This window comes from Clytia hemisphaerica, unplaced genomic scaffold (assembly GCF_902728285.1).
Source record: "Clytia hemisphaerica strain Z4C2 unplaced genomic scaffold, Clytia hemisphaerica genome assembly, whole genome shotgun sequence".
In the NCBI taxonomy this organism is placed as follows: domain Eukaryota; kingdom Metazoa; phylum Cnidaria; class Hydrozoa; order Leptothecata; family Clytiidae; genus Clytia; species Clytia hemisphaerica.
In genome coordinates, this window is record NW_027103851.1 from 100,258 (window position 1) to 115,009 (window position 14,752).

The window sequence follows — 14,752 nt, forward strand, 5'->3', positions numbered from 1 at the left end:
ATCTATAGGTGGTTTAGAGCTATGACTTCGAGCACTGATCTTCCATTCGCTAAGAAGCTCATCTTACAGTGAAGACAGAGAAAATCATTTTTTTACCTCCCTCCCTCCCTTCAAGGCTTGCGAGTATGGTTGCAGGCGGCCATCTTATACATTATAATTATTGTCAAATATGGGAAATATTTTATCCCCAAAATCATTTGTATAGGAGTGGTTAGCCAATAAACAAATGCCAAAACTTAATACACTGGTTTCCCTTATCGCTCACCATTTCTGGGCTATCCGTCCTGCTCACAGCGTCCTTTCCAGGAGTAAAAAATAGAAAGTTAAAGATCATGATTTTCTAAACAAAGTGTTTTTTCAGCATCAATGAAAAGATAGAGAATATTTTGTTACGGTGTGGTGTGGTGCAATGTGTCTAACAACAAACCCTAAAATGCCATTCTGCTTCTCCATGGACATCGCGGACCCAACCGTCTGCTATCTACTTAACAAAGTAACAATGAAAGTCCATTAGCTTTAAATGTGCACTAAAGTTTGTTTCGCTTGCCATTTACAGTCAACGCTTTACAGCTTAATCTTAACAAATTATATACAGTATATGGCCCCCAAAACGGACACGCCCCAAAAATGGAGAAAAATTAGTTTTGAAAATTACTGTTTCTGGACTAAAAGCGTCAAAAGTCAAACAAGACTTGAAATTAACCCCTAAAAACTGGGTACAAAAGGAATGTGTGAAAAAATTATAACCAAATTTGTCGTGTCTTCTTTCACTCTTGCGTCTGCTCCTGCAGATATAACGTTTTAGATATTTCAACACTTTACTCAAGTTTTTTTTAGCCGCGATGACCTAGGATATTATCGTCTTCTTGAAGCTGTTTGAATTTGAATGCAAGGCGTTTTGATAGATTTTTTTGGAACTATTTTATTTTTTGAAAGTGTTCTCAACCTTCAGTTGACCTAGAATCTTATGCTGCATGCATCCCCTCTGATATTTTTTGATATAGGTGATACTAATCGTGTATAAAATCCCCACCCTAGAGTTATCCCAAATTTGAGGTAAGCTGTTTCAATTTCCTTTAAAAGGATTAAAAATTCCAATGATTGTATTAATCTCTGGCCATTCAAATTTTTAATTCAAATTTAATGAAATCTAAAGATCTAGCTAATCAAGTTTCTATAACTCGAGAACACTAAGACGGGGGTAATTCTCGAGCGGGAATTTTATTCACGATATACGCATTCTCTATATCAAAACATATCAGAGGAGATGCGTGCAGTCTACTAGAAATGGGAATGCCTTTTTGTGTGTTCGCCTGTGTGTATATCCCAAATACTTTGGGGCAGCCTGGAGACTTCAAAGATGGTCGGATTTGGCACACCTTGGTTGAATATCTGGTGACGTTTTTTTTCTTCATTTTTCAAAAATTTAGATTTTTTGGGGCCTGGGCACTAGTTTTCCAATACGAGGTTAAAACTTTTTGGGCAGCCTAAAGACTCCCCAAATGGCGGGATTCGGCTGAGCACGTTTGTTTTCTTAAAATCTGGCGCTAAAAATCTTGAATAATTTGAAGGTCAAGAAATTGAGCCCGGTGCGTTGCGCACTACTCTTTAATAAAGATAATATTTATTAGAAATCGATGGTGGATCTTGGAAAAGGTCCTACTAACGAAGGAGATAGTTGGTCGAGAAGGAGAGAATATTTGGTGGTTGGGGGTGTTTAAATGAGATCAGTTGTAGGATTATATTTTATAAAAAACAGAAATGGTCAGGGAGGTGTCAAAAAATTGTACATTGATGTGGTTATTTTAACTACTTCAATTTTTTTCTATCAAATGATCTAAGTGAAATTGAAATTACTACAATAAAGTTAAAGTTAAAGTAAATTTTTCAAATAGTCACTACGACAGGCTTCAGATGGCTTCAGGTGTGTCGTCATCGTTTGATTTTCCATCTTCCATTTCGTCTCCACCTTTGGGGCAGTTTCGGATGAAACAGGGTGTCATATCGTAGACTGAATCTGACCAGGACTTAGATGGTTCCATTTCGTCTCCACCTTTGGGGCAGTTTCGGATGAAACAGGGTGTCATATCGTAGACTGTATCTGACCAGGACTTAGATGGTTCCATTTCGTCTCCACCCTCTCCACCGCAGTAACCATGGACGTAACATGGATTTGCCAAGGTAGTAGTGGTCAGTGCAAGGACCAAAGCGAAGATAGTCAAGCCTTCCATTGTTTCTAAAAAATAACAAGACTATATAATATTAATATCTTAAAGTAGTGAGACTGTGAAACGTGTTGCCCTGAACTGGGAATTTTCGGGCTAAGAATCTTCATACAAGAAAGAAACCTAATACTTTGATGTTTCTTTTTTTCAAAGAAAACGTTGTTTTGCCTAGCCTGGTGGCCATTGACTAGTGAACCTGGACGCTACCTATATATTTCGGACAAGAGAAAACAGGGCCTCAGAAACCGACAATGAAATTTCCCATACATAATTTTGCCCAATTCATCTAGTCTTCCTTTTGAAAGAGAATTTACAAAAGAAGACTCTTACCTTATTTCGTCGTTTTTCAAACCAGAAATGATGAGAATTGTAAAAAATGGATGCCCATTTATGCATATAACTTATTTGAATTTTAGATAAAGAGTTGTATTGTTTTATTGAACAAAACTAGCCTTAAATGTCTCTTTGTTTGGACATGCTGGCCTAGTATGTTGCTATCAGAATTACTTTTCGAATCTCGCATATCCAAGCAATTCGCTTTATTTTTAGAATTCATTTTTTTTGAAAATTTTCCGCGTTCTCTATCTTTTGCACGTTACTTGGTTTTGTAGCAAAAAAAATCCAAACAATAAGTGTTTCAGGCCTCTGAAACACTTATTGTTTGGATTTTTTTTGTAAAAGAATCAAATACTATTTATTTTATCGTGTCACGAATTCGATACATGGGAGCAAGAAATTACTATACACTGATTACACGCTTTTTCTTTTATAAGAATAGTGTACTTTGGTTGAGGGTGAGCATTATTCTTATTTTTCTAATGTTCTAAACAATAGGCCTATTGTTTTAAACCCGAAATCTCACCCTGATATTCTTATAGAAGTTATTCTTATAAAAGAAAAAGCGTGTATACAACTTACTGATTTTTGCTGGTTTGCTATAGATCATTTTCTTCTTCATTTTTCATATTCATTTTCATAAAAATCATTCATACTCTGAATTACTTTTTCAAGGGGGGGGCTTTAAATTAGAAAGACAAAAGAAAAGTATATGTACAGCTAGAAAAAGCTAATTACGGACTCAAGTAAATGAAACTTGCAATCGTATTCAAGGGTGATCTGAAGGCTCCTCTTTCAATAGTTGTCTATCCAAAAATTGGAGAAGGTGCCAATACTTTTACTGCATTTTACTGCATTCTCTTTATCTTTCTCATTAGTTGCTGAGTATTAAGCACAGAGGCACCAATTTAAGATCTTTGATATGACCCGTATAGTTGTTTATTCTTTCATTTGGGTACAATTACGGATACACAAAACAGGATGGGTCAGGGTTGTCAGCAGTCAAACTTGATGATACGCTACCCTGGGAACTTGATCAAGATTTCGCATTCCGATCATCCGATTTCGCCGATTTAGTCAAACACGAAGACGAGTTTAAGAAAGTTGGGATGTATTTTGCTAGAGATTTAGGCAAGCCATGTTTGACCAAAATCACAGATACCAAAGACTATCGTTGTGGTTATATTGGACTGAAAGGACGGAACCGGCGGTTGGAAGCCTGGGGCAGGTATCTGGTGATAGGAGACTTGTACCAACCATGGAAATTGAATCCAGTGTACCGACACTTGTTGCCGAAAAACCGTATCCATGGCAACGATACTAAAGTACGCATGCGCGATCATTGGTCTCAAAATAGCGAATCCAGGGCTTTATGCACGTTCACGTTATGGTTACGATGTGTTGCGTCATGCTAAACATTGGTCCCAGGGAGGCACCTCAAAGGCTAGCAGTTGGGGTGATTATGTCACAAAGCCAAGGTTTCGGGAATGTCCCATTGAAGGACATCATTTATGTTTGAATCAACATTTAGCTGATGGCAACATACAATTTCAACAACCATGGGCTTAAAATATCTTATAGTATATTCTTATTGAAAATAGCCGGTAACCGAGTCAGATACCGGCTAAGCTGCACCTGAAGGCACTAAAAGTCGTTTGGTGGTTTAAAAGTCCTCCTATCCTTTAACCATATTTGTCCCCGTGACGTATTTTTTTCCTTAAGGCAAAAATACTAAGAAAGGGCACCACTATTACATTAGACTTTTTTAGACCACCAACCAAGGCCCTAAGCTATTTTTTCAGCACGAAAAGAATAACCCCAAAACTTGATATTCATGATTAAACTTAAAAACTAACTTTACTTTGAAAGACAATTGAAAACCATAAAGTCATATTCATCAATCACCTGAGAACACTACCAACCAACCACTTTATAATGACAATTTAATAAAATATTAAGTTAAGAAAATGTATCACAGCAATAAACTCACATGAAAATAGGGCGACACGAATTCCGTGTTTATTATGATAGTATGACCATAAATTAACATTGTAATCTCTTAACAAACCATATCATGCAAAACTACTTCTTACGAATTAATAACAAACACCTTAGAGATAAAAGCTCGCTGTTACACCCCCTTGTGGACATCTCAAAGTGTTAAATAACTTATATTCATGACATTCATGACCTAATGTTTTATATGGAATCACCCAATAAAATAGCCTGGGGTGTTTTTCACTAAAGTTAAGCGTACTTACCTATAACAATCCGAAAGTTCCCTCAACAATCAAATGAAAACATTTCGGCTAAAACTTAAAATTTCTGAATAATTTGAGAGACGAACCAAGCTGCCCGGCTAGAAAAGACATTGCAAGCAAGTTTTTTGTGAATAAACGCCATCTTTGTTTTGTCATTTTTCAAAGTAGCTGTACTGCAGTATATTATTATGGGTACCCAGCTGGCACACAACGTTGTTTTAATGTTCAAATAACGTTATTTGGACGTTATGAATGTCACATGGACGTTGTTTTGACGTTGTGTGACGTCTTGCGTCTGGGTAAGCACAGTGAATTGTTTCGATTTAAAACGAGTGGCAAACATTCGGAATTTTTTTTGGTACTTCCGTATAAAACATTACGTCATGATGAAAATTATATTTTTCCATTTCATCATGGATATTCTTAACTCTTTGGGAGATATTTATCATCCTAAAATATTCTTACAGTATTCTTGGGTTAAGATACGAATTCAACCAAAATTGGCAAATAACACGTATCTGAAGCTTCAAAAGATATTTTTTGAAAGTTTCGAGTCTTGTTGCTGGGGGATAGTTGGCAATTTACATTTAAAAATGCCCTACAAATGGCATTCTTAAGGTCTGTTGCCAAATTCCAATATGGTAATCATTCTTATCTTAATCTTTTGCCCATTTCAACATGAATATTCTTATAAAGTGTAATGTATTTAATAGTTCTTTTAGCAATGTACCAATTTTTCTTCATAAGCTAGTTTGTAGAATTTCAATTTTTTAATCTTGTTTTGATAATGATGCAGTAAAGGCTATCGAAATATCGACTTATTTTTAAGAACATCGTGTCATTCTTTTTCTAATTTGAATTTCAAATTTTAAAGATGCACCTTTTCAGGATTTGTTTTCTCTTATATATTTTTATGAAGTATTTCTTATAAATTAGACTTTGCAGTCCCATATTTTGAAAGCAAGAGTGAATAATTCCCTATCTGAGAGAGAATATAATACTTTAGGCGTACAACAAACTTTCGCGAGCAGAAATTTTCGCGAGGACGAAAAATCGCGAAATTCACGACATTTACTTTCGCGAATTTAACGAAAAAATAATTTTTCGCGAGCATAAACTTTCGCGAATCAAGACGTAAAATTGAGAATTTTCACATGAAAAAATGGCTTAGAGGGACAAATACTTCTTGGATTGGCTTGAAATTTATTTGATATGCTTTATTCAAGTTACCCGAGAAGCCTCCGGATTTCCTAAGCACTTTTGAGATTTAAAGGGATAATCAAATGTGTTGTAATATTTGGCATGTGGGATCCTTTTATATAGCCCTGAGCAAAATCAGGTAATTTATAGTATAGGTAAAATGCCCAATAATAGGGCATTTTTAGGTTCATTTTATCAATTCGTGGTAGTCTTAGCATATTCTTAATTTCTTAGTCAGTTTCATTATGTGCACATTCTATGTATTCTTACAAAAAAGTGTGTATTCTAGCATGGAGGTATAAAGAAAGACAGGAGAAGTATGCTATTGTAACCAAAATCGCCCTACGATTATAAAAAAGTTACGATGTATGCATGCTCATAATCTCATATATCGTGCATTTTTAATGAGCTCTTTTATCCATAGGTTAAATCTTATTGGCTCATTTAAGCTTTAGAAATTAGATGAGACGAGATTCATTGTTTCTGATATCAGTGTAAGAAAATATTTGGACTAAAAAAAGGCCTGTAAACTTGGCAATCCTTCATCAAATGATAAGATTTTTCGATCAATGTTTTCTTTCAGGTGAACTCTATTGCTTGATACTTTCCTCCAAAATTCTCCAGCGACTTTATGTCTACAAATTGAGTCTGAAATCGTGTGTGCTTATAAAGAACTTTTCATTTTCTGGCTTGAGAAAATATCTTTTCAAAACAAAATTGAACGGATAGCGAAATGGAACATAAATTTGTTTCGTGGACGAAGTTTTATCTAATTTTCGTATATTAAAAGGCTAGAATCTTCAATACTGATTATTAGAATGTTCAAAGCAAACTTGAGTTCTACTAAAAAGTCTTATTTCATCGGGCGAGCTTAGAATTTCTTTTGATACATTTTATAAAAGAAATCAAAAGACTTTAACGACCAATTACCGACACATTCAACTCCTGTTTTCTTTATACCTCTATGATTCTAGTGCGATAGAAAAAAAGTTTATATCAATAAAGTGAAAACTAGGAATAGAATGAATAGTAGACAAAACAATACAATGAAAAATCCAATCTTAGTTTTTGTGTCCACATACACCACACAGCAATGTAATAAGAAGAGCGCAAAATGGGATAATAACATGAAAACTAAAACAGCTGCAAATATACCAGTAGTTACCAGAGGTGAGCTACTCCAGTCAATGTCTTTGTAGATTTCTCCAATCATTGTTGAATATAGATAATTGAATATGATGTATAGAAGATTGAAAATGAGCGGATGGACGAAATGAAGAATGCGAAATGGTGTTCGAGTTAGTAGAAAGTCTATTATGACTAGACCTAAATTGATGCCATGCGAGTCTATGGTAATATACTCTGACAAATTGAGTTGGAAATCTTTTTTATAGTTGTGTAGATATGGCCAATAGATACCTACACATACAACTGTTGAAGTTGCAGCAATGTTTCTGAGCACCCAAAATATTTTGCAACCAGTGTTAACGGTTAAGACACTGTTCATCATATGTTTCCGTCTTCTGAGTCGCTGGCGAATTTTCGACGAAAAACTCGAATAAGATGAATACTGGTCAGCTGTGCTTGGATCCTGGTCATTTTTGGTGATATCCACGTGACTTAAATGATCCATTGAGTATTCATTCCATTGGTCTGGCGAACTTAAATCCACCCTGTTAGACTCAGGACTTTTAGGCAATGTCAAAACTTCAGCACCAGTTACGATAAAAGCCATTGACAAATATAATGTAAGAATGATATAGGTTAGATTCTCGTAAAAAGTGAACCATCTTGAAGGGTTGGGTTGATGATGAAAGTAATATATCATGTTAAAAGTGAGCAATGTGATACAATAGATTGCCAGTAATCCACGAATGATGACCAGAATCTTTGGTTTGATACACGAGCACTGTAAAAAAAAAGTATGATTAAGTCTCTATAGAGATACAAGCCTCTCCCAAATTGTAAATTATTTTCCACTTTCGATTGGAAACTGTTTCGATCAAGTCTTCAAATGTGAGTGAAATTTTTATTTTCATTGCTTTACAGACTGCCAAATTTTCAAGATTTTGGTGTTTTTCCAAGGTTTTGAGAGTTTTATGTTCAATTTTTCATTTAATCCATGAATTCGAGCTTTTTGTGTCTTTTTATTTTCTATATTTTGCATTTTTGTCAAGATGTAGAAGTTTTTTTAGGAGATTCGATAAGTCCCATTGGAAATTTGAAAAAGGCCCATCCGCGAAATATTTCTAAACAAAACTCAAAATATGTCAAATGAATACTATTTGAATGGTTACTTGCATCAAAGAGGCGCAAATAATGTGTATTTCAACAACCAATACGCATGATTTGACAGTAAAAGTCACAAAATCGAGAAAATAATGCCCCCCAATAGTGCCATCCGCGAAAATTAATCCCCGCGAAATCTTAAAATTTCGCGGATGAGCTCAACCGCGAAATTTAATCCCCGCAAAAATTTATCCCATTAAAGTAGCTTGGCCCGTAAAACAACAAAATAAAAAAGACTCGCCTAAATCAGGGTTTGAAAATATTTCTTCTTTTAATGGGGCCTTATTACTGTATAGCGTTTTTCGATATGAATGAAATTTTAAGAAATTTATTTAGTGAAAATTCAAAAAATCAAATCTTACCGTAGATATATAGAAATCTTTTGATTCTTCATGTTTCAATTTCAAATTTGAACATCGAAAATGTGATCGGAAACTCATCTTCGATTATTTGCTGTTGTAACTTATAAACCAAAATTTTCCCCAAATCAGAGGAACAAAACCAGAAAACAAAAAGTATTTTATCAAAATTTTTCTTAAGTTTTTCGTGCGAAATCAGATTGAATATGAGAGGGGCTTGAATTATCATCAATATTCAATTCAAACTCGTGTTTTATGAATACTCCTTATTCAAAGGATTCATCGGCAAAGCTCACTTTGGACATACATAATAGTTGTTTCAAATCTCTATCGGTAATAAATTGAATCCTTTTTCGAATACATCATTTCTCAATAATTGTGTCAACCATAAATTTGCCGGTGGTTTTAGAGCTTTTTTCGTCAGCCTCTTTCAAAAATGTGTACTCAAATGCGCCGAAAGAAGCTTGCTCATGCAACTATCACAACTATCACTTTAAATCTTCAAAGCAAAAATCGAAATTCAAACCATTTACCATTGCAATAGTCACATTTAATTTCCATTTTCACTCTTTGAAAATATAAGAGATAAAACTAATAAAACTTCTTGTGAAACATTTGAAATAAGACTATCTAATTCAGAGAAAGAAATTAAATATTTTGAAAAAAATCCTGATTAAAAAAGTGAGTTAAAGTGCCAGCATGAGCCTATAAGGAAAAACAATTTTTTCTTTTCTTAACATTTTTGTACTACAGACTACAATGGACCAAGGTTGTTGTCACGTCCCCTATTAAAATCAACTCAATATAAGTAACTTTTTGAAACTTCCATTAATGATTTGGTACAATTTTACTGGCTCATTTGAAACAGAAGTGAGCTGAATGAATTGAATGTACACCATTCTTATAAAAAAAGCGTGTATTTTCCACGATTAAGTGCAGCTGCAGTATCAGTCCTTTGTTTCCTTTTTACGTCGATGTTTCAGTGTTCGAAGAGAAGGGTGGTGATATTTCGGTGTTAAACATGCAATGCGGTGGCAAAATATTATGGATTAGATGGATAGTCTTTGATGTCGGTCTTGACGGTATATCGGTGTTCACAACCCCCGGACGCCCAATTCCATTTTCCCATATACAAAAAATTCAAGATCCAAAAAAAAAAGAATCGAAGAGGCGAGGTTGCGTGTCTTTTCTGAATTTCAACGACTAGAAGCTTCTTCCCTCAAAGCTTCTAGTCGGTTATTTTCCTTTTCTTTCACGCGCGCTGAATATTTAATTAGTGTTTACATTATTTAATTGACAGTTTTATTATAAGGTTATAAGTACGGCTGTAATGGCGTGACGATGATTAAATGCTCAAACAGGGTTACTCTGAGCATCGATGGGTATAAAACTGAGGAAAAAGCTCTAGGGTTCGGAAAGATCACAAGTCTCGAAAATTCAAGACCCTTGAAGTAGCAAATAAATATCCTCAAGGGTCGCACATCACGTACAGTCCAAACTGGGCGCTGGCCAGGATGCCTTTTTCATCTCCATGAGACATGGAAAGGTCGTAAAAACACCAAAATAACAAGTGATACTTTTATGGACCTACCTGGTTATGCATTTAACACATATATAATTGATATCTACGTGAGCGTGACCATTAAACAATCATTCAGAACACAAATAGTGACGATCTACACGTTTTTTTTTTATAAGAACAAACTATATAAGAACATAAGGCTTCGAGGCCCAAAAATATAAGAACATTCTAAGAACATTCTAAAACTTTGGAGACTTAAAAACATGCATTTTCTTAAGAAATTACATCAAAATTCTCAAAAAATGCTGAAAATAAGAACATTTTAAGAACATTTTTAGGCTTCAAATCCAAAAAACTAAGAACATCCGAAGGCTTCGAAAATTTTTGACGTTCTTATAAAAAAAAAACGTGTATCAAAATTAGTCGTTTGCTTCTTATAAAAAAACTTTTAGAAACCAAAATTTCATGCTCTTGAAATATTTTTTCATATTCAAGACTTTATGAGCAAAAAAAACATCTATCTCATCAAAAAATTGAGTAATTTGGCTAAGAACATTGATGTATGCTTATTAATAGTGATTCTTATAGATAAACATGCGTTTTTTGAGCCAACAAAATTTTTTTGAAAATTTTTTTTTACCTATGATGGCACCCTACTTTCATGCAAAAAATCAGAAAAAGTTAATAATCCAATTTTTCACAAAGACCAAAAAACCCGTTTTTTAGCCGTTTTTTGGCCCAAATTTGCCCAAAAAAATTTTTTTTCCGAAAGTCGGGCTCCGTCACATTCGAGGGTTTATAGTTATGCATCTTTGTGCAAAAAATCATAAAGAATCAAAGAGGCAATCTCGAGAAAAGCTAATACCTAAGTAATTGATAATGTGCTTATAAATAGATATCGAATTTGGCCAGTTTTTCTATAAAGACACGTCAAGAAACCAAAATTTCATGTCTAAACACACATATTCTTCAAAAGTAAGCCCTCATGAGCAAAAAAACATATATCTCATAAAAAAATTGAGTAATTTAACTAAGAACATTGATGTATGCTTAATAATAGTGATTCTTATAGATAAACATGCGTTTTTCGGGCCAACAAAATTTTTTTGAAAAAATCTGCTTGAGCCATATTTTACCTATGATGGTACCCTACTTTCATGCAAAAAATCTGAAAAAGTTAATGATCCAATTTTTCACAAAGTCCAAAAAACCTTAGCTGTTTTTTGGCCCAAATTTGCCCCCAAATTTTTTTTTTCGAAAATCGGGCTCCGTCACATTCGAGGGTTTATAGTTACACAACTTTTTGCAAAAAATCAGAAAAAACTAATGAGCCAATCACGAGGAAAGCTAATAACGAACGAACGAACGAACGAACGGACAAAGGTTAATTTATAGGACCTCCATCTCACCGGGGTAGGTCCAAAAAAGAAGAGGTCTCTCTGTAGGGTATTTTTTCGGGAGATTTGGGAAAACGTAGAAGACTAGAAATTTAGAGAAAATTTAAGAAATTCAGTCCCATTCAGGGTCACTTTTTAACAAAATTTTGGCAAACTTTTCAAAAAACAGGCGTTGAAGGAATACGACAAGGGTTTCCAACACCCCCTCCTCACAGACCCACTGGGAACCCTTTTCACTGAAAAAATTGGCCAAAATATCGTCCCCAGTGAAAAATTATACTCTGATTTTAGGCCCCGTTGAAAATAATCAGATAAGCAAATCCTCACTGCAAAATAACGTGCTATTTTTTCCCATCCCCACTGAATTTTCTGGCTAGAAAACAATGTAATTCAAATCCCCAGCAATAAAAAACATGGTAATATCGATCCCCATTGAGTTTTGGTCCGTCAGACCGCACCACCCCAGTTTTAGGAACCGCGAACCCCCGGTTTCAGGAACCGTGAACCCCCGGTTTTAGGCGCTAGCGCCGTGACCACATAGTTTTATTTGTTCTATAAATCGAGTGAACACAAATTTGTTGGAGTTAAGGAGAGTTAAAGTAATGGAAAAGCGTTTCCGAGCTGAAAGCGATAAGAAAGTTAGAAGAGAGTCACCATTGTATAACATCAACTGACACACATCTTTTCTTCAACCTTAATGGACGTTATATGGACGTAGAAACAACATTGTGTTCTAGCTGGGACAACTGTGATGTTAAATCTGCAACGAAAAGGGAGGAGCTGAAAAAAATATCCAGTAGTGATATAAAAAAGGATGACCCAAATGAAAAGAAAGTGTTACATGAGATTGTTACAAGGAGAAAAGGACACATAAAAATGGAAATATGGAGGAATAACACACACTGTTTTTCTATGATTTAACATGTTGTAAAACAGTATGGTTCCAAAGTGTTGTATTTTTTTTTGGTCCCCATTCTTCTTGCTTTGAATAACAAGGTGTATTGATGCTTTGAATAACAAGGAGTATTGCTGCATAAGTTTTGAATAGCTCGTTCAATAAATAGTGTGTTGTGTTGATAATGTATCACTTGGTATGATCGAGTTCTAGAAGATCACCATATGGGATGGCTATTGGATGACTAGATCTAAACTTCGACTATCTAACTAGATTTTTTTCCAAATTTTCCGAATTTTTAAGCCGTTTTTCAAGCCTGTTGATTATTTGTAGATAAATGGAAAAAAGTTTATCGAAATGAAAATGGAAAAAAAAAAGATTCCCCATAAAAATTAGAACCAATAATTTTTGATTGACGAACTAGATTAATGGTAGAATCGCATTAATATTTATAATTAGACCAGTGTAGATATTAAAATGAAGATAAAATATTCGGAAAATTAAAAGTATGGCGACATTGAAATATCTGATGATTTCTTTACAAATGAGATTATCTCATAGTGAATTTCTTCATTTTGCCTCCTCGTTATTCAATTTCTGTACATCCTTAAAGAAAAATTAAATAATTTCAAAACTTGGCCCGGGAGTTGGGCTCATAGATTTATAAACTTTGGCTGAAAAGTGTGCCGTGGGAAATCCTACCTAGGCCACGTAACATTACAATATAATTTCAGCGCTTGACCAATTCAGAAGCTTCACAGGTTTTCAAAAACAATAGCAACAATACTTTTTGTGATATTCAATTTTTTTTGCCTGCGATGGCTTAAAGTACGCCATCTAGCCCTTTGGTTGGGGTGTGGCACTTACGTAGAATAGATTTTTTTCCGAATATTTGCAGACGGTAAAAGATTTTTTTTTCCGTGTATTTAGAGCACCAGAGTATGGGATGTGAACTCTTTTAATTTGCACTAAGATGGAAAAGTTTGTCGATTCAAGGATCGATACCTTTAATCCTAAAAAGGATATAGTTTTCAAAAATCATTGAAAAAAGCTTTCAAAACCAAATTTGACCCATTCCAGTTCTATTTAGAAGGTTTGTTTGACAGCTGAAGAAATTTTAGGTCAATATAAAACAATGGATTTGGGTGGTATGTAGACAGAACTGACGGTTCTTAAAAATACCGTATACGTATTTTTATAAGAACAAACTATATAAGAACATATTGCTTCGATGGCCAAAGTGTTAAGAACAAGTTAAGAACATTTTAAGGCTTCACGGACTAGAAAACAGCCAATTTCTTAGAAAAATGTATAAAAGTACATGAAAAATGATGAAAATAAGAACATGTTAAGAATATTTTTAGGCTTGAAACTCAAAAAGTTAAGAACATCCTAAGGCTTCAAAATTTTTGGATATTCTTATAAAAAAACAATGTGGATTTCGTTATTTTGGGCGAATTGGATTGTTATTGAAAACTTCCAGAGGCGCTCGGATAACTTGAGAGCTTAGGACTACCTTTAAGTAATTCTATGCAAAACACAATTCAGAGAAAAATTCGCCTCCCAACTTTTCTTATTTTGTCTATTGCATAACTTAACAGTACACGTTTTTTATAAGAACAAACTATATAAGAACATAAGGCTTCGATGGCCAAAATGTTAAGAACAAGTTCAGAACATTTCGAAAACAGTCAATTTCTTAGGAAAATGGCACATGAAAAATGGGGAAAATAAGAAAATGTTAAGAACATTTTTAGGCTTGAAACTCAAAAAATTAAGAACATCCGAAGGCTTCAAAATTTTGGATGTTCTTACAAAAAAAACGTGTATTGTAGAAGAATCATGTTCTCAAAGAATGATAACCAAAATGGCTTAAAGTGTTAAGTAACAAATCAATGTTTAGTTCATTATTTGATAAGCTTATTACACCAAAATGAAATCACTTAGGATGAAATATCACTTATCAATAATATGTATTCTTCACAAGATTTAGAGAAAATAATGAAAGAATGAATCAAAAAAAAACAACATCAAAATCATCATTCATTATCCCAAAATTTTGACGACCAGTTGATAAATTTTTCGTAAAAATACAAGATAATGAATAAATGAAAAAGGCTTCGATTTAAGAAATCTCTGGAGTCGATTTTATTGATTTTTGTATTTTGAAGAATGAAAAGGTAGACTTGTTTTCATTTCTGCAAGCAGTTTGTTCGTCTTTTCAGAGTGGCCCTAACTAGGGAGACATGAAGCCTCTGAAGAGATACT

At 34.2% G+C, this 14,752-nt stretch overlaps 1 protein-coding gene across 1 annotated transcript; it reads right to left on the reverse strand.

Moving 5' to 3' along the window:
- Positions 1-6,948: 6,948 nt before the first annotated feature.
- LOC136807792 (uncharacterized) lies at positions 6,949-8,786 on the reverse strand. Its single transcript, XM_067064417.1, has 2 exons — positions 8,674-8,786; positions 6,949-7,931 (listed from the first exon to the last, which is right to left on the reverse strand). The coding sequence occupies exons 1-2, from the start codon at positions 8,749-8,751 to the stop codon at positions 7,014-7,016; spliced, it is 996 nt and encodes a 331-aa protein (XP_066920518.1). The 5' UTR covers positions 8,752-8,786; the 3' UTR covers positions 6,949-7,013.
- Positions 8,787-14,752: the final 5,966 nt, after the last annotated feature.

What these genes read in the sequence shown, in the direction of transcription:
- LOC136807792 (XM_067064417.1), bottom strand. Translation starts at nt 8,751, where the DNA reads ATGAGTTTCCGATCACATTTTCGATGTTCAAATTTGAAATTGAAACAT. An exon ending in AAGATTTCTATATATCTACG is followed by an intron (nt 7,932 to 8,673) that starts GTAAGATTTGAT and finishes TTTTTTTTACAG; the next exon opens with TGCTCGTGTATCAAACCAAA.